Source organism: Haliaeetus albicilla, chromosome 22 (assembly GCF_947461875.1).
Source record: "Haliaeetus albicilla chromosome 22, bHalAlb1.1, whole genome shotgun sequence".
Taxonomy (NCBI): Eukaryota; Metazoa; Chordata; class Aves; order Accipitriformes; family Accipitridae; genus Haliaeetus; species Haliaeetus albicilla.
The window spans coordinates 14,085,222-14,105,235 of NC_091504.1; the positions used below are offsets into that span (position 1 = coordinate 14,085,222).

The 20,014-nt window shown below is 39.2% G+C and overlaps 1 protein-coding gene across 2 annotated transcripts in view; it reads right to left on the reverse strand.

Annotated features, from left to right (window-relative positions):
* LOC104321762 (uncharacterized) overlaps positions 1-19,612 on the reverse strand; it is a 100,453-nt gene extending 80,841 nt beyond the window's left edge. The window contains exons 1-9 of one of the 2 annotated variants that reach the window (XM_069809950.1): positions 19,042-19,612; positions 17,259-17,419; positions 15,656-15,726; positions 13,481-13,646; positions 12,364-12,501; positions 11,335-11,524; positions 10,133-10,260; positions 2,780-2,883; positions 1,009-1,174 (exon numbers count right to left, since the gene is read on the reverse strand). In XM_069809950.1, coding sequence (XP_069666051.1) covers positions 1,009-1,174; positions 2,780-2,883; positions 10,133-10,260; positions 11,335-11,524; positions 12,364-12,501; positions 13,481-13,646; positions 15,656-15,726; positions 17,259-17,270 — 975 coding nt within the window. In that variant the 5' untranslated portion in view covers positions 17,271-17,419; positions 19,042-19,612. Of the gene's footprint in view, positions 1-1,008; positions 1,175-2,779; positions 2,884-10,132; positions 10,261-11,334; positions 11,525-12,363; positions 12,502-13,480; positions 13,647-15,655; positions 15,727-17,258; positions 17,442-19,041 lie in introns of those variants that run through there. The other variant, XM_069809951.1, reaches the window with a different exon arrangement.
* Between the last annotated feature and the right edge of the window lie 402 nt (positions 19,613-20,014).

The window sequence follows — 20,014 nt, forward strand, 5'->3', positions numbered from 1 at the left end:
TTAGAATGAAAATTAATTTTTCTGTCCCATAAACCTGCAAATTCCAAATTTCTGTACTCTCTGAAGCAAGCCTGTTAACTGTTGAAAATCCCACCACTTCAACCAATGTTTGCGAAGCCCAAATTAACTCAAGATGAATTATTTCACGCAGATGCTGTGGAAAGCCTGCTAACACTGAGAGCTGGTTTTTGTAGTTCTGATCAGAACCAATATGACTGGGAACAGCAGGCTGTGATATACTCCGCAAGATTCTCCATGGCTGATCAATGGTTCATGAGCACACAAGTCCAGCAGGCATAACATTTTACTTACTTAAAAAAAAAAAAATTCTTAATGGCTTATTTAAGCTACAGGACTATCTATGATTTTACTGCCCAGAACTCTGCAGCTTCACAAAACAACATAGCAAGCCCAACTTCAGACTCCAAAAGCATGACAGATTACACCGTATAAACCCAGCAGAACAACAGATCTTTAAAGGAAAAATATAGTACAAAACGGAGCCAGTATTACTCTGCATACAATTAACTTAGTTAAGGAAAAATGTCAAAAGCTGCAATAGCACTGCATATACAAAGGACTGAAATGTCTCCAGGTGCTAAATACAAAGCTTGTAACAGACCAAATCAGAGAATAAAACTCTCTATCCAAAGCAGGGAGTAGCTGCAACAGCATCATTCTCCTCACACTGACCTGACCTTGAACCTCAAAACTAATTTGCCTAAACCAGGCTCTGGAGTCCACAGGGCAGTTTACACTTTTTTTTTTTTTTTTTTTTTTTAAATAAGTCTCAAGGCTACAAATGCAAATCTAGCTCCAGTGACCAAACATAACTGCATCCTCTTTTGGAATCAAAATTAAAATAGCCAGTAGTTTCACCACGAAAATTACCTGGACAGATAGAGTTTTGTATAAATCTGTGAAAAAGACTATTACTGTAAAATACAAAAATTATGAGCCGGCTAGATTGATGATAAACTAAAAAAGAAAAAAACAACACCCACTCACAGCAAGAGATTCGATCATGCCTGAGGTGGGTTTAGGAATGAATGAAAATGACCAGAAGAAGTATTCCACTTTGTCTTCTTCAACTTCTCCGGACGCTATAATTTCTTTCATTAGGACAACACATGCCTCTGTAGCACAAGATGGGAGAGCCTCTATTAGAGGCTGCCTGTAACACAAGAAAAAAGTACAGCAAATCTAAAATGACCAGAATACTCAAGAATCAAAAAACAAACACATTAAGGTTGGGCTTCTTTCAAAGTTCATAAAAGTCCACTGGCTTAGCAAATGCCAGATTCCACAGAAATCAACATTATCCTTTGGTTTAGTGACCTTAGGGAAATATGCCTCAGCCAAGATGCGATGAAGTGTATTGGTGTTTCAAGAACTGTATGTAACCAGGCTTTTAAGAAAATACTCAGTTGCTTTCTCTGAAAATGAAGCCAAAACATATCCCAAGTTTGACTTCTAAAGACTGAGGTACCTTAAAGCTCTGATTTTTTATTAAGGTGGGTTTTTTCTTTCATTTCACCAATAACATGAAAATATTAAAACTGAATTGACTAGCTTCTACTTCCTGTGCTTTTTTAGACCTTATGTATGTGGAACGGTTACACCAGCACGCCAGACAATACACATTTCAGCTCTTAACAGTCCCTCTGTAAATATTCTGTACCTACTTCCTATACCGGTGGACGGACACTTTTGCATTAACTAGGAAGCAGTTAAACTAAACTGGGTAAAAGCACTTGCATCAAAGTAAGAGAGTAGTCTGCATGGGATTCTTTTTAGCTCCTAAAGTTAATAACCTTGTCCTGAGTAAAATTAGTCTAAAGTTAATATAGAAGGAGGCAGAGTAGTTTAGATTACTATCTAATATTTAAGAATATTAGCATGACTATTTGTCAAAAGGTGAGAATAAACCTCAGCCAAAACAAAATTCACCCCTTTTGCATGAAGTTTAAGATATTGTTACAAACATAAAACTTGGCATTAGATTAATTTCAAATAGGCTGATGACATTTTGTACTGAAACCTAAGGTATTGTTACAAACATAAAACTTGGCATTAGATTAATTTCAAATAGGCTGATGACATTTTGTACTGAAACCAAGTAAAAAAAAAGTTTCTTTGTTTACACTCTTCAGACTATTGATTTTGGAGGGAGAAAAAAATTGTACTGATTTTAATAATACTGGATTAATATTTCTGAAAGTCTCAAACCATTGCATCAGAACTATTCCTGACTGCAGAGGAGCGGGTGCCTTGATCTTTAAAGCTGCAGTTCAATGATCGGTATAAACCATCCTGAGATCAGGCTCCTGCTGAAAGATGTGGGTCCACCATGTCCATACTCCCAGCCTAATGTTTGTCTCCTCTCCCCCACGAGTACTAAGGGCACTGAAAGAACAGGTCCAGGTAAGCTTTTTCATAACAAATGGCAGTAGATGCTTAAAACCAGCAGCATTGATTTCCATCTAAGCCATGGCTCAAGTTTCCTGTTCACATTGTTCCTGAAACAGGAAGTCTGTCTGTAGGAATAGGCATGGGACAGGAAAGTCTACTTTGTACACAACATTCATTCAGTAAGGAAAGAATATCATCCTTCTGTCACATAAACAAGATCTGCAGTACACATTCTTCCTTTAAAGTGCTCCAAATTTAAATCCAACATTTGGGCACGGATTTAAAACATTAATCTATTTTAAATATTTACATAACATTTCTTTCCTCTCTCTATATATTTTTAATGCAATTACTAAAGGGCCCTTACCAGTTGTCTCTGCATTTAAATGAAGATCTTTGCCATAGCGCTTTTAAGGCCTCAAGAGAAAGACGTCGAAGCTCAAACACGAGAGTCATGAAAAGATCTGCAGTCTGTAAGACAGCACAACAACAAATGTAATATTATAGCTGTGCAGAAACCAGCTTTAGAGAACAGAGCACAACAAGAGACCTTGGGTTATACCAGCACTGCCATTGACTTAACAATGTAACCTGAGAGTAAAACCTCCTCTCTTCCCTGTGTCTTTATCTTCCTTCCCTCCCTTGCTTTTCTCTTCAGGCTGCAAACACATAACGAGAAGGACTTTCACTTAGGATGTCAGTCAGTCCCTCCAGCAACAGTGCTCAGTGACCACTAAGCACCCCACTAGCACACCAATGAATACCAAACCAAAATGCAGCACTGTGGTTACAATCCAGAAGAGGAGGCCATAATCTTCTCTGAGTTTGTACAGCAAGATCCTGATTTATGACCAGAATCACTGACATAGCCTTAACACAAAATGAGACAATAGTCAAGGTAACTTTCTATTAGTCTTAAGTTTATGAGAAAGATCATTTAACTGAGGTTTGGACAACACTTCAGTTTTGCTCGAGTACCTCTAGTGCTGTGTGAAAATATTCCATCTTACTGGGGAAAAGCCCAAGCATAACCGCTCTTACCTCTGCAGGCAGCACTGGATTAGTTAAAACAATAGTAGCAGAAGAGCTGTTCTCCCTGACTAAGCTCAATTGCTACAACATACAGCAGCTATTTTACCTGCAGTACATTATCACACACGCTTTTCAGCGTAAATAAATTCTAGCCCTTCATTCACAAGCTGCCCCTTGCTGTCGTGGGCAAAAATGAAAAACTTACTTTAGGGTTACTTCATTAAAAAAACCTAAGCATTTTGATCTAGCTGTACAGTTAAAGCTGAATAGTTCAATTTAATAATTTATTTGCATGTGCATGGCTGAAAGAAATTAAAAGCAATTCACAGTTGACCCACACTTTTCTGTTAAGTGAAGTAGCTACCTGTAATAGACTTCACATTTAAAAAACCGCTCACTTCCACCCCCCACAATTTATATGGCAGTATCAGTGTCCTATCAGCTGAAACAAATATTTTTCAGAAACTACTGTCTCGAGGTACGTTTGGATGTGTATTACATTGCCAGCAATAATTTTTATTTTCTCAAATGTGATGCTGGAAATCAAATTAATCAAATATTGAATTGAACTGATTGCATTATCAAGACGACAGAAGCCTTTCTGTTTTTATGGAGTACAAATCTTTCAGTGTCATCCTGACTCAAACTAGGCTCTGTATTACCTATCTGGCCTATCCTCTGCTGAGAAAGGAGGATCTTTTCTCCTTTTTTCAGATTATTTTCATTTGCACATACAGTATTCATTGCATTGTTATTTTGGCCTCAGTAGAAGCTTTTTGGAAAATGGTGTTTTAAAGACTAAATAGCATGTAGATGTGTTCCTCTGAAACCTGATCCAAAGTTCAAGAAAGGAGATAGGTCTCATTAATTAAAACATTAGAAGAATGTTAAATACAGTAGCTTGTATGTTCATTTTAACATAACTTTGCAATGTACAAGTTTTAATCATGGTCCATGTCATACAGATTCACTTCAATTCTTTATTCACTTCAGATGTGAAAGGCTTAGACATAGGACTACTGCTCTGGTTCCAAAGGAAACATTCTTCTTCGTGTAAAAATCATACAAACAAAGTCTAATTCCACTAAGTCACATTTTCAAAGGTCTGGGGAGAGACCTACTTTGACTTCCTGACCTTCCTTCCAGGAGCTGCTTCCAAAAGCAATGAAAAATTGGAATAACCCAGTGCCAGCATTTGATTTCAATTTAAGACTGCCAAGACATTTTCAGTAAAAAGAAGCTGTCTTTCAGTAAGAAGATGGAGTAATTTCCTACTGTGTTGTTTGATAGGCTGAGGGAATAATTTGTCAGATCCAATACAAACATTGTTTATGTTTTTGTTCCTTTTGGACTTCTTTTCTTTTTAGCAATACTACATTAATTTCATCAAATTGAAATTTATTCTCGTATATGAAGCCCTACCTAGGTATTAATTCCGATAACATTTATAATTCCATTGCTAAAATTCAGTTAGATCCCCATGTATTGCATCCCATCCCATCCCATCCCATCCCATCCCATCCCATCCCATCATTACCTTTAAGGTCTCTTTTAAAAAGAAATTACCAAACTCTGAACACTATGGAGCTAGTGAAACAGATTACATTTCATGGTCTATAAAATAGTCAGAGAACTGTATTTAATGAAGCTCTTCAAAAGCATTTGTAAAACACAGGCCTTATGTGCTTTTTACACAGGCAAATACACTATGGGCAGCATGATTAGGGGAGCTGGGGAGCCTCACAGATGTCATCACAAGGAGCTGCATGTGCAGCTGCTGATGAGCTCAGGTGGCTCATCAGCTGGAGGCCACAGCACAGTTCAAGATAAAATTTCCAGACTAATAGATTTTCAGGTGATGTAATTTTAGACTGTAGACTGACTTTATTCTGCTTCACACCTGCTGACTAGACAAGCTCCCATCTAATAACTCAGTGCAAACTTTTGCACAGAAACAGCTATTTTTACTTTCTAATAATAAAGCTCTAGAACGAACTGTCTGGTCAGATGGGCTGTTTTTATTTTTTAAGGTAGGTTGCATTGAAATTGAGCTGTCAGATAAACAATAATCTCATTGTAAATTCCTCTATTTGTAGTATCGTAACAACAAACTATATGCAAATTTGGCTCCCATTCCCACCCCTAAATAAAACAGAAGGAAGCCTGGCTTTTATTCTACATAGAAGCTTGCTTTTCCTTCTATCTGCAGACTTACTGTAACTCTATTTAAAAAAAAAAAATAATAAAATACAATTCCTCTGAAAGCATAAACATGGGATAGTTTAGATTGGAAGGTAAAGTAGTAAAATGTTTCCTAATAAAAGTGTTTCTATTTATGATATAAAGAAATATTTACCCTTTGAAAGCTTGACACCTTATTTGCTGCCAAGTATAAGCCCACATAATCACAAGGGAGGCTGCTTTGAAAATGTGTTCAATGAACATCTTTGGTTTTGCCTACTAATTCATGTTCTCAATGAAAGTGTGAGGCCTTCTCTCCAGTAAATTTAGTATACCTCTTTGGAATTACATAGCTGTCTTTTCTGTATGGAACTTCTGGTTTTCAGCTGTCTGATCTCTTTTTTCAACTATACGTATGTTAAAGAACAAGTGATTTCCTTGAATTGAAGGCCAAGCATGAAATCAGATGGAAGTGACACACTCTTCTCCCTGAAGTCCACTGGTTGAACAGCTATGGTTATTCCCTCCCTGCCATGGCATAAATTCCCTTCCTTCTGATCCTCATCAGTTCTTTCTTATTTGGTTTCTCACCTTGCCAGTGAACCTTATTTCACCCTCAATTTCAGGAAGGATGTAATTGTGCCTGGTCATGGACCAGGTTTAAGTGACCTAACAGGCCATTCCCAATACTATCTTCTAAGGCTTTCCAACTCAAAGCAGACAAAGACTTCTGTTCCTGGTAAAGTTATTATTATAGTCATACAGAAAAGTAACAGTTGAATTTCAAGAAGCAAAATCATCCACGTAACTACAGTATCTTAATTCATCTTGATAATCAGAACATCTTCCTTACCTGGGAAATACTCTGTTATACTCCCTACACCCACAAGTATTCTAAACATGTAAATCCTAGCACCCAACTATGTAGTAACTAGGAATTAGAATGCCTTATGAGAAAAACATTGGTAAGACCATGTCCTAAAGGTAAACTCTTTTGGGTCGGACGGGGTACAGGAGTTGGACAAAGTAAATCTGACATACTCTGGCCCACACTCCTTAATGCATACACAGCCACATTCACCAGAGCTACCAAAACAGCATCAAAATCCAGACAGCCAAATGTAATGCAGTCCCCAGTAGAAGCTGTGTGACAGGTTCCCTTTAAGCCTCTCTCAAGTGAGGGTCCCTTTCTCCCCATCCCTTTTGACCATTCTTTGTCAGTATGCAGCTTGTTCACTTAATGGTCCATTAGCTAATCTACATCCACATTGAAATTCAATCTTGTCTCATAATAGCATTAAAAAATTAAACAACAACTTTGCTTCCTTGGAAGTGACACAGTCTCCACCCCCATTTTCTTATCCCTTCACTGTTTTCCCTGCAGCTGGGGATTTTCCCTTCCATTTATTCTTGGGTTTGTGTCCCGAAAGAAATGCATAATCTCATCTCATTCAGAGTCAAACAATAAGGGGACAAACAAGCTATACATGCGTAACAGCGGAGCTGTCTCCCAAGCAACGCGGTGGGCATTCCCATAACTTCTTTCCTGGCCCAAAGGACATTTTATCGGTTGGAATGAGGGATAATAAAGATCCCCTTTGAAATGTATTGTCACACAGAAGGAACACCCTGAAACAGTGAAAATGGCTGACAACCAATCGAACCCTGTGCTGGGACAGGCAAATGATGAATAATTCACCTCTTTTTTAGGCAGTGGCGCAGACAGCAGCCACTTGTGCTAATCTTAGTAATTTACAAAACAAATTTCCCACACATGAAGCCAGTGGGCCTCTTTGGAGACAGAAGTGACATCCCACTGTTACTGGGAAAAAACATCTACCATTCTTTCAAAGACACTGAATTATGGGCATTCAAAAGAAGGTAGGATCTAGAGAAAGTTTCTCAGGTCCACTGCAGTAATTTCTTTCTGCAACATTTTCCAAGCTGTATGTAGCCCTCTAGTCTGTTCCTAAATGCCATTACATACCACTGTTACAATGACAGCCACATAGAATTAAGCATGATCACGACCGAAGAGGCTGCTTTTATTCTACATTAGCAAGAACCATTATGTTTATGGTTCTGTTAGCTCTCTATAGCTCCAATCTCCCTAGCATGCAGCTAAAAAAGATGGCAGACTTGCTTATAACTCAGAGAGAGAAACCTATCCCATATACCACCAGAAAGGCCACCTGCTGCTTTCTCCTCAGCCCTGTGCCGAGGTCTTTGTCAGGCTGTGATACCAGGTCAGACTATGACCGCCATTTAATAGGTTGGGAGTAACTGCTAGGGTTGTAATTTATCATAGCTGACTGAAGTTGCCCGCTTCAGTTGTTGTGACTGTGATCCTTCTCCACACTGTGTCTTTTGCCTTAAGTCTCACGCCACATTACACAAACACCTCTTGTGCTCATTAATCACAGCTAAAGCTAAGAGAAAGGTGAATAGCCATAGTATTTTAATTTCTAAACAGGCACCACTGGCCTGCAGAGCTGTAATCTAGCGGTGCACTCTTCTCCAGTCCCCACAAAGCCTCTGCTCCATCTCCCAGTATCTGTGTCCGCCTCAGGGAAGAGACAGGCAGAGCTTTTGTTGTTTGACATGGGACTTAACCTAGACAAAGGAAGGTGAAGTGCCCTCTCCTAGGCTAGGTCTGAAGTTTTTTGTTAACATCACTTGTACCTATGTTCATTTACAGGAGAGATCACATCCCCATTGCACAAGCAATCTAACAAGACAAGAACATCAGAGGACAAGGAATATATCGGGAATGAGCTGACTGAACTCATCAGTGGCAAATTCATGGAGGCACCAAGGCCAGTTCAGTGCTTTCCCTATTAGACCATACTTGTTCTCTAGTAATATCCTGACCATGAATGACTTAAACAAGAAGTGTGTTTTTCTATTTTCCAATTTACATTTTCTTCACATTGTTCTATTACCAGCAAAAAACACTCCATCTGAAGGACAATGGGATACGAAGTGCCCTCTCTTTTAGGCCATTGCCCTCAGTTCATCTCAGGTCAGCAATGATTAAGCACCATCATCTGTTGATCCTTCTGTATATAACAGGTGTTCTTGATAATCTCCAAATTTCACAGAAGATAGGGATCTTCATTTCAAAGACAGTGACAAATACTAACTGATCCAGCTTCTGCCAGTATCAACAAAAATCACAAGACCTGAGCAAGCTAAGGAGACAGGCAGGCCCTCATCTAGAATGATGGTTGTCATAGAAAAAAATTAAGCCACTGCATGTTCCACATGACCAGAATATTCCACCCTATCTTAGCAGCATTCACCAATGAAAATTGTTTACATGAGAAGAGATTCCCCCTGGACCCAAGCAGCATCCCCAGAAAACATGATGGTCATTACTAGAATTCATGAGAAGCACATGTAACCAACCAGCCAAGATCCAGAGGCAAGGGTTTCATGTGCAAACTGTTTTGCAGGGATGAGGCAACAGGAGAAGGACTGCAGAACTCCAATAAACATAGAAACAGCAGCACTACCAGGGGTAGTATCCCATGCTAAAGCTGTAGAAAAGGGTTTTTACAATTAAGCATCAAAATTGTCAGTGATAACCCGAACCAGACAGTTTTTTGTTTGTTTTTCCACAGCAAAACAAAAATTTGGAACATTTTCTTTCAGGTTTATTTAGAATACAGTTCAAAATTGCTTTTGCCCAATATTCAGGGGCCATATGACATTTTGACTCTTCAGTTTATTGTTTATATAGGAAAATGACACTTCAAAGCATTTTATCTTTCTATAATTCCACATTTAAAAATGCTCCCCAAAATGGAAGGCTTCAGTATTTCAAAATTGCTGCTCTCCTAGTGTCCTGGTTTCAGCTGGGATAGAGTTAATTGTCTTCCCAGTAGCTGGTACGGTGCTATGTTTTGAGTTCAGTATGCAAAGAATGTTGATAACACTGATGTTTTCGGTTGTTGCTAAGTAGTGTTTAGTCTCGAGTCAAGGATTTTTCAGCTTCTCACGCCCAGCCAGCGAGAAAGCTCAAGGGGCACCAGAAGTTGACACAGGACACAGCCAGGGCAGCTGACCCAAACTGGCCAATGGGGTGTTCCATACCATGTGACATCACATCCAGTATAGATAGAAACTGGGGGGAGTGGGGGCAGGGGATCGCCGCTCAGGGACTAACTGGGTGTTGATTGGCGGGTGGTGACCAATTGCACTGTACATCATTTGTACATTCCAGTCCTTTTATTATTACTGTTGTCATTTTATTAGTGTTATCATTATCATTATTAGTTTCTTCTTTTCTGTTCTATTAAACCGTTCTTATCTCAACCCACGAGTTTTACTTCTTTTATCGATTTCCTCCCTCATCCCACTGGGTGGGAGTGAGTGAGTGGCTGTGTGGTGCTTAGTTGCTGGCTGGGGTTAAACCACAACACCTAGTCACCTCTTACCTATGTAGGAGAACTCTCAGACCACAAAGGGCCTTACAAAGAAACGGAGGTTATGTGTAAAAGCTTACCTCAAAACTCACACTATGTGCTAAGCAAAGTTTCCACACTAGTTCAGTCAGTTCTCCTCCAGTGACTTCCCTCTCAGTTTCTTCCCTTTCATAGAGCATGCTGGTCACATACAGATCCTCGGAGTCCACTGGAAAGACATAAGGAAAAACCAGGTATCTGGTGGTTGCTGGCCATTTGCTATGGTTAACCCTAAATGCTAGGGGAAAGTTTCTCTCTGAGCCTTTATTTCTAATGTAAGAATCTCTCCAGTCTCAGTAAAGCCAAGGGATGAATATGAATGCCTGCAGTCAGGTTGAATTTAAGAACACAACAGAATAAAGGCCTAAAGACAAGTGTGACCTGAAAGAAAGAGTTAGAGAAACAAGACAAAGATACTAATGAAAAAAGTCCCACTTTCCATCAATATGCCTCTTACAATGGCCCTGCTACTTTACATTCATCGCCCTTTCCAATTTTATCTAATCACTCTCTTGGTCCCACACTTCAACCTCCCAAAAACTCTACAGGAGATCTAGGTGCCAAGAAAAATAAATGGCTCAGCTCTTAGCCTCTTCCTGAGGAAGAATCTTGTCATCTTATGTCAGCATAACTATAAAAAAAAGAAAGTGTTCTGGAAATTTGGATTTTCCTTTTAAAAAAACCCACTATTTAGAAGCAGACAAAAAAATAATACAAAATGTTTCTCAACATTTAGAGCTCAACTTTAAAATCTTTCCTCAGGCAAGCCTCCCATTCACTTCAGTAAAATCATTCTCTTAAGGAGAAGCACACAGAGCAAAGAAGGAGCAAAAATTAAAACAGTTCTCAGACACGGCATGTCCTTAGTTCCGTTAGGACTTACTTATTTATTTACTTATTAGGACTTATTTAGACTTCATTTGTACACAAACCAGGAATTGTCCACAGACACAGGAAGGCTGATGCTCTGCGTACAGGGGGGCTAGGTATTTAAAGTAGGCAAAAAAGAGTTGGCCATTATTGAAATCTGTCCTTTGGAGACCCACCCAGCTTTGTTAGAGCAGGCCCCAACTCCCAAAGAAGGGACAGCTCTCAGTAGCCCAGCCTGTGAAAACATCTGCTTTCGTATCATTTCATACATTAAAGGAAATATGAGGTGCAAAGAGTTCTCGCAGGCAAGACACAGTCCCAAGATTTTTTGAGGAAATAAATTTACTCTATTTTAGCAGAAACATCATGTTACCTTTTTTGTACAGTGTCTCTGTTTCCACTTGAAGGAGTTTCAGCAAACACTGTGTCTGCGTCTTTGCCCCGCTGCCCTTCTGAGAGAACACTGTAACAACATTGGACTCAGTACATTTGGCCTCTGCCAGGACTCCAGCCTTAACACTCTGAACACATTCCAGTTTGGAGGACAGGATCTGCTGCTCAGACTGAGAAGAACAGATACTTCAGGTAAAGTCTTGATCATCTGTGTCAGCCTGCCCAATCCTTTCTCTCCCAACTTCCCAGAGGATTCCAGTTCTGTGATACAGTGTGAAGTCTCTTGTCTAGACCTTTGACAGAGCCCAGCCTGTGGAGGTTAATACGCTCTTTATTTTTAGTCTAATTTTTTCGTCACTGAAATGCAACTGCTACTAACTTTGAGTGACAAATGGTCTCAATTTATTTCAGTTCACAAAGCATCAGTGTTAAGCAGATCTTTTTGGTCAGCAGAGTTGAGAAAAGCAAAAGGCTGGTAAATTATGACTAGCTAGTACAATACAAGAAAGAAGTAATATTCACCTAATAAAAACAGCACAAGATACAAACATGGACTGTATTTGCTATGAACAGTGGAAAGCTGGAAGTCTGGCTCTTAGAAAAGCTTCTATCCTTCCAAAGTTTTCTGCAAATAATAACTTTCTTTGCATAATGTATTTTTCTTATCCACATCTCTTATTCCTCTCTTTTACACTCTACTTTCAGTTTACCGCTATAACATATTTTAATGACAGAGTTTAATCCAGGCACCTAACAACCCCTTGCATTTATACTATAATGTTCATCAACTACAATGCAAATCTGCATTAGAAAGAAATTCTGTGAATAACAGGCATTACAGGGACAATAACATTCATCATTTTTTTTGCTAATGATTCAAGTTTGGGCAGACACACACAAATACAATTGAGCATAAATGACTACTCAAAAATGTTTTCTTTTACATTATGACTCTTCAAAGAAATTAAAAGGCCCTGTGGAAGAATCAGTGTCATTCCCCAACACTTACCGACGTATGAGGTAGAACAACAGACTGCACAGAAGTAAAACCAGAATACCGATGAGAGCAGAGGTTTAAGTCCCTTGTCTTGACAAGAATAGGACCTTTTCGCTGATACCTGGTTGGGCATATTCCCAGAACATCCACCTAGTAACAAACGTACAGTGTTGAATCACACATGCGCACATACAATACAAGCAGGTATTATGGGCTATTACAATTAATTTTAATAATTGCTTTGTTGTAATAACAATGCAACAGAGATCTAAATTCTCCCTTGCAGGACACTGGCTTCTCCACAAAACCCATGAAAAGGCAAATTATTTTAAAGACCTTGGTCAAAATTTATAATAGCCAGAGTTTGTTGATTTGTTTAACTTCACTGTGTTATTACGAATCAGACCATTTACAGACATATGCTTTTTCATTTAATATTTTGTGGGTTTGCAGGGAAGCATTAATTCAGAAGAGCCTTTCTACTTAGAAGAAATGTAATAACATATGGGTGTCCCAAGCCTTATTGCAGAACATCTATTTAAGCACTGATATGTAGCAATAGCATGAGAATGAGGTAGTGCACATCATGCTGAAGGTCAATCTAGAGACTGCTCTTCACAACAGTAGTGCAGCCATTGAGGTATCTCAGCTGCACTCACGCAAACACACAGGTGACAGTGTGGTACTCTGGACTATTATTTCAGTGTAACACAGCAGAACTTGAGCTTAAGTATTAGGAAAAAAATTAAAAATTGCAAAGAGCTCTGAGAAGCCTCATCTTAAAGCCTCCTGAAATTAATGAAAAAAGTCACGATGAATAATCATGAATAATGAATATTGTATTTTCCCCAGGGAACAGGTAAAGCACAAGCCCTGGTGTTACAACTCCTCAGAGAACTCTGTAATACACAGCTTTTCCTCAGGTAACCAAGTAGGGGATTCCAACCCTCAACAAGAACGCAAATTATAGATAATTTCATAACATCCACTACAAAAAGCAATCAGATGACCACCACTGGCTGACCAGTCACCAAGTGGCAAAAACCTTTAGTTATTTACAAAGGGAGTAGACTTAAGGTGTGCAAGGGCTAACAGCCACCCTAGAGCACGACTCTACCAACGGTCTCACCTCTTCAATGACTGCACTAGCAGTGGATGCTTGTGACGTCTGCAGGACACTGAGAATGCCTCGCTTTATGTTCAGTGCCCAGGTCTGTTCACTCCTCACAGGACAGAGCTTCAGAACTTTCCCATCATGGAAAGAAAAACGAAGAGGATGCTGTTCTAGTATTTTCCTGCAATAAAATAGTTTATAGTTTCTTGCTTCGAACAGTGGCTGCAAGTCGGTTTATGACATTAGACTCAGATTTTCTGAACAGAGCTGTTCTTCCACAATGGGTCTGTCTTATTCTGTATCTCCATTCTTTATATCAAGTTTCTATTCTTCACGAATTCACCCTGACCCTAAGAGCCCTTAAAAAACCAAACAAATGAAAAAAACCTAAGATAATCACAGCATCTTCGACATAACTGTAACACTTAATTAAGTCAACTCCTGCTAAATTCTTTACAAGTAATTAGACTTAATGGCAACAATTCTTGTTTAATGTAAGAGAGAAATTCCATTTTATGATTCAGGGTGCCTTTAGCATTGGTAAGCATGTCTTAACTGCATGTACTCTTTATCGTTCCTCTTCAGCTGTGATACACACAAGAACAACTGCTTTCCAATCAACCCACATCTTCCTGCTCTACTAGGTGTACATACTTGGGCTCTATCCCAAAGTTGTCCCCCCCAGTCCCTGTTGTCAGTCTACTCCCTGATTGCTTTTGCTATCTCAGATTGAGAGTACAGTGTTTTCTACTTTTGCAAGAGATCACTTTTTAACATTGATTTTCACTCCTAATATAATGTACTTTAATCGTGTATTTCCCATCTAAATGGGGAAAAATAAGCTATCCAAAGGAAGAATTATACGGTAGCCCAATGGTCAGGTCCCATACAGGGAGATACACAGTTCATCTGCACATTAACTGTGGAACTAACTGTTCATCTAATCAACCAGGTCACAAAGACATTGTAAGAGGAAAACTTTTAATGCACCAACACCTGAATAAAGTCTTTCCAGGAGAAGAGATTCTGTACATGCAATAAAGGTTTCTGAACTCCTAGGCAACTGTGGCTGCATTTGCTACTATCTGTGGAAATTACATGCATGTTCAGAGGACAAGCTAGACCACTGTATATTCACAACAGGCTGAGGGAAATGCTAATAAGATTCACTCATCTGAATAATTATTTTCAATAGCCAAGCTTCACTGAATGCTTTCTTTGCTACCTCTATTTTTTGGCTTCTCTGCAAAGAAAAAAAGACACAACTGCTCTTACCTCTATGAAAATCCTACAAATAACTTCACAGAAGATGTGCCTGTACTCTGATTTGAACTCTGATACCGCTACCCATACTGTGGAACACAAAGCTATTCCTGAGGAATATAAAAAGCAATGCTTTTACTCCAAACCTGGTCTTTTTGACCCTTTGAATTGAGCCAATTAACTCAGTTCTCAGCATCATTTAAAGGCTGAGAATCCAAGTAGCAGGACAAAGAGGAGGATTACAAGGCTGAGCTTAATCAGACAACAGAACTGCTTTTTTTGATGCCACAAGAAGCATCAGCTCCCTGGGAAAATACCAGACCTCTAGTTTGAAGAGACCTTTTTGTACAGGCATCTTCACTAGAGTCTATACCTCTGCAAGTCAGAGGGAAACACACTGACATATGTTATGAATGAGCTACTAAAAACAAAAACATAAAAGGAAGAAAATTACATTAGACAAATAAATGCAGTTTAAATATCCTGGAAGAAAAAAAACAATGTTTTGCAACATGAGAATCCTCCAAACCAAGAACTTCTGAAATGTACTTCAAAACTCAAGAGTCTGTACAAGTAACAATCGCAACTCAGAGAACTAGTGAGCGATCCATACACGCTGCTAGCCAGCTAGAGGCCTGATAATTTGTACCCAGAGTAATTTTAATTGTCCACTCTCTGAAAGTTTTTACAAAGGGATGAAAATTAGGTTCAAAAAAATCTTTTTGGACCAAATGCCTCCAATTTTGTTGATGGTGCTCATATCTTGATCCTTGCTTTAAAAAAAAAACAACAACAAAACACACCAAGACAAAACCCAACTAAAATTAAACAGAGGATGAAACAGAGTGAACAACGTCCATTCAAGCTGCTGTTAAGCCATATAGCTTCAAAAAACCAAGAACTAGACCAGATTAGAAGTTTTTCTACCTTAGACTGTCCATTTCCTTCAGAGGCTCCTCTCTGGATGCAAAACTTTTCTTAATCTGTACATCTTGCACCTAGGAGCAAAGATTATAGAGCAACAAGTATCATTGTCAATAGGAACTTGTGGAATTTGTGACATAAGGGTATCTGCATAGAATGTCACACATAGACTATGAAGAAAGGCTCAGTGTTGCAAGCAACACAACTCCAATAGCCACATCTTCAGGTTGCATTTCTGAGATGGTTTCCAGAAATTTCTTCTACAAAGAAGTTTCACTCACTATTAAATACATTTTATATGGCACTATTATATCCCTTTCATTTTCAAGCCAGAAGCAATCACCTACTCCGGGGTAAAGTCAGAGCCAGCATAAACCTAAGTCCTTTCTACTCCAGTTGAGAAGCAAAATGTGTACCCATCTCAGTTGACTCCTGAGACTATCCCTGGTAAAGTTCTCAGTATTCAGTAGCCATTTCATAGCTTACTTTCACTGAATTCAGAGGAAAAAACGCACTTAAGTTCATTACGGAATTTCCTAAAGTACTTGCAATTTGGCTGGTTGTGGTAAGAAGAACTGTTCTTAAATGGTAGATCAAAAATGGTGGCTCTCTGCCCCATTTTAAGTAAAGCACAGATTGCAACTGTTAGTAATCTTTTTTCTTAATATCTTCTACTTTTTTATAAAGACAAGCATTCAAATACATATTGGTTTGCTTATCTTAGGAGGTCTCAAATTAAGATAAAGAGCTGGAAGTTGGGGAATCCAGCCACTGATATTGCAAGGCAGAAGAGAGTGATTCAGTCTGAAGACAGCACCCAAATTCTCATTTTTCATGTAAAATCACAGGACCACCAACCAGTTAATTTTATCCATATGGCCATGTTAGGACAGGGATAACTACCCTATTCTTCATTGGCCTCATGTATATGTGTATATAGTACACACATGTCAACCCCCCACAGAACCCATGAATTATCCCCTCTGTTAACCAGAAGGAAAACCAAGGCAGATGAGAGACGTTTATTTTCCATGCTTCTGCTAAAGCACTGTAGTTCTCAAACTGGCCTACCACAGGGCTCACCCCAGGAAAAAGTCTGTAATTTGAAACTGGCCTGTTGCTCTTGTCACTGACAGAAAGATCTCCTGTCAAGATCAATGGAGCACTACAAGACTGAATTTTACACTAGGCTAGGAACAGCACCAATCCAGCACATCATATACGTTTCTCAAGTTCTCTTTAAAACGCTTGCTACTTTTAAATTACTGCTACAGATATGAAAGTGCTTAAAAATAAACCAAGTTCCTTTAAAGGGGACTAGCTTCATCTCCAGTTCTGCACTTCATGTGACAAAGCAGTGAAACTGCCATGCCACTTAGTAAAGAAAATAATTATTTGTTTAATCTGTCATTTAAAACTGGCAAATACTTAATTTGAAGCCATGTCGCATCAAAGCAATTCTGCAACTCTAATTATGAGATCCAGAATTGAACTGGCTTTTAATTACAAGAAAAACAAATGTTTTAAATGTAGCAGTAATCCCAAAGAAAGATACAGTCTCATGTCAACTCATCCCAATCACTCCAACAATTATGACAATACTCACTTTCAAAACCATCTGGCAATTCCCCAGTACCTCAATGATCACTGTGCTCTCCAGAGAGATGCCACTGCTTTTGTAAATACTTCCCTGCAGGAATGTGTTTGTGACTGCTGAATACTTGTAGCTGTACCTAGCTCTTTTGGGGGAGTACGATGCACTGTGTCCTAGAAACAAACAAAAAATGTTTTTTTAAATCTATTAGGCTTGCCCCTCCCCCTATTTTTTTTTTCTACTTTTTAATCTTTTGGCCACTGTAATCAGCTAAACAAGGGGCTGAATATTCAGAATGTTCCCTTCCCGCTTGGACTTACCATTGAAAGAACTGGGTTTCTGAAAGCACCCTGCCTGCTAACGGTAACTCCTGTATGGAAGGTAAAAAGAATACCCCTCGCTCCTATGCACATAACCTCACAATTTCCATCGAGGCAGGAATCTAATTTCCAAGAGCAGAAAAGGAGGGCAATGCATTTACAGCATGATGCTCTTTCGATACCTTTCAGAGAGCAGCAAAGCAGGACCTTTGCAACAGCAAGATGAAAAGGATCTGCTGATGCATTCAGTGCTTTTCATGCCCATGCTATGAGCTACACATATGCAGACAAACTAAATTACATGTTTTTTAAGTAAAGAACTCTCGTTCTGAAAGCCTGCCTGAAAAAAATCAGGCTGAGGAAGAGAAAGCATGGGAAGACAAGGATTATTTGTATTTGTATGAAGACATTGTAATGACCTGGCAAGTGTCCATGGGTAGCACTGTCTTCTAGTGAATACAATGTCAGACACCCTTATGTGTGCTACATGGTCTCTGTATTCCTCTAATCAAAGGAGATTCTCTTCTAGACCAGGTGACAAGAATTAACTCTGAAAGGATGAGAAGATCAGAGTCATAATACCTTCAATGCCATGTGTTTTGGTGACTGTGGTGTCTGAGATTGTAACAAATACAGTATTTCTAAATGGTAAGAAATCATGGTATGACCTTAACTGGGACCACTGAAGTGCAGAAGAGGGAAAATTCAAAGAAAATACTCTCCCTTCCCTCAGATGAAGAAGACAACACCTAGGAAAAATGACCACTGCAGCTCCCATAATGCAGAGCTGCTTTTTCTCTGCCTCACAGTGGCACTGCAATACTCGAGCACTTTCAATGACAAAGCCACACAGTGATGAAGTAATGTTGAACAAATGAAGGGTCTCTGAGCCGCACTCTCTGAGTAGGTAGCTAAGAGGCCAGGATAAGATCTCCTTGGGACCAGAACATCCATGTGCTCCCCTTGCTGTTACACTGAAAAGCACTTTTGCACATTGAAGTACTTGCTGGCAATGTAAATGAGAAGCATAAGTTACAAACTGCACCTCAAGCCATTCAACCAAACCTTTCCAGGTCAGTTCAATATGCTGTCTTCCCATCTCTTCCTTTACAAAATGTAAGTTTTGTGCCTGCCTACTGAAGAAGTCATCTTTCTTCATGCCTGTTTCAGTATGAAAGGAGCTAACACTGGAAAAAAAAACACTCATACACGGCTGGGTTTTGTCCTGCACTGGTTTAGTAGTTTGCTTAGCTCTCATGTCCGTGAGTTTTCTGAGTTCACAGAATGCGAACTTTTGGCAGGTCTGGGCCTGGTAAAGCTTCGTGGAACTTCCCTGCTACTTCCATGAATGCTGATCACTCAGACATAAGTATCATTCTTCTAAGAACACAACACCCCTGCTGAACAGAAGGAAGTTTTCAAATTCCTCCTTCCTTATCACATACAAGGCCTGAACACAGTCTTGTTTTACTCACCTACACAGTCTGCAAAACAGGAAGCTCTGTAACTTAAACTCTCCAAGGATCCTGCAACAACAGGTAAGATAATAGAAAAGCACTGAAAATTTGTGTGTAGCTCAGGACAGATGTGCTGCTTTTCAATTACAATGAAATAACTGAAACCAAAGCATGGCCCTCAAGAAAAAAAAAAAAAATCCATGAGAGTTTTGCTACCAAGTATACAGGGACAAGACTTTGCTTTTGCCCCTTTCCACACATCTGTACCACACAAGCACATACATAAAGGAATAACATGCCTTAGTGTATTTGAGGTAGGTATGGAAATGCAGCAATACCATGGATTACCAAGCAAATTAAAAAAAGGCGTTCTTAATCCAAGAAAGAAATACAGGTTTTGTATACCACACTTCTTCACATCCACAGGCTTTTAACTTTATTGCAGTTAGGGAAAATTTCTACTTAGCTAAGATTTTATTGCACATGGCCATTCCAGAAATCATAACTATCATTTAAAGCAGATTAAGAACAAGCTTTACTGCCCAAGAAAAACTTTTCCAGCACCAGCACACTAAGGAACACTTAAACATCACAACTCAAGGGTGGCAGTTGGTTAAGACATCCTTTAAAACTGGAGAGCCTGTTCTCCAACATGACTTTCATTCAGACTTTGACTGGGAGGGCAGCGAATTCACAGGGATGCAGAACATGCTTATACCACACAGCTGGAATTGCTTGAGATTCACATTGGCATGAACAGGGGAAACAGTTAGGGCTGCTACGTACAGAACCTCCATTCCTTCACTCTGTGTGCACACATCTGCACAGTAAACTAGTAAGACTCTCATTCTAATGCTGACACTGAATGACCTTAAATAAGCCTAGCAAAATTACATCCATCAGTTATTGCAAGCGCTACTAAACAATATAAAAGTCCAGGATGAACTGGAAGAAAAATTCTGTTTTCACAGAGAAGAAAAGCAACAGGGAA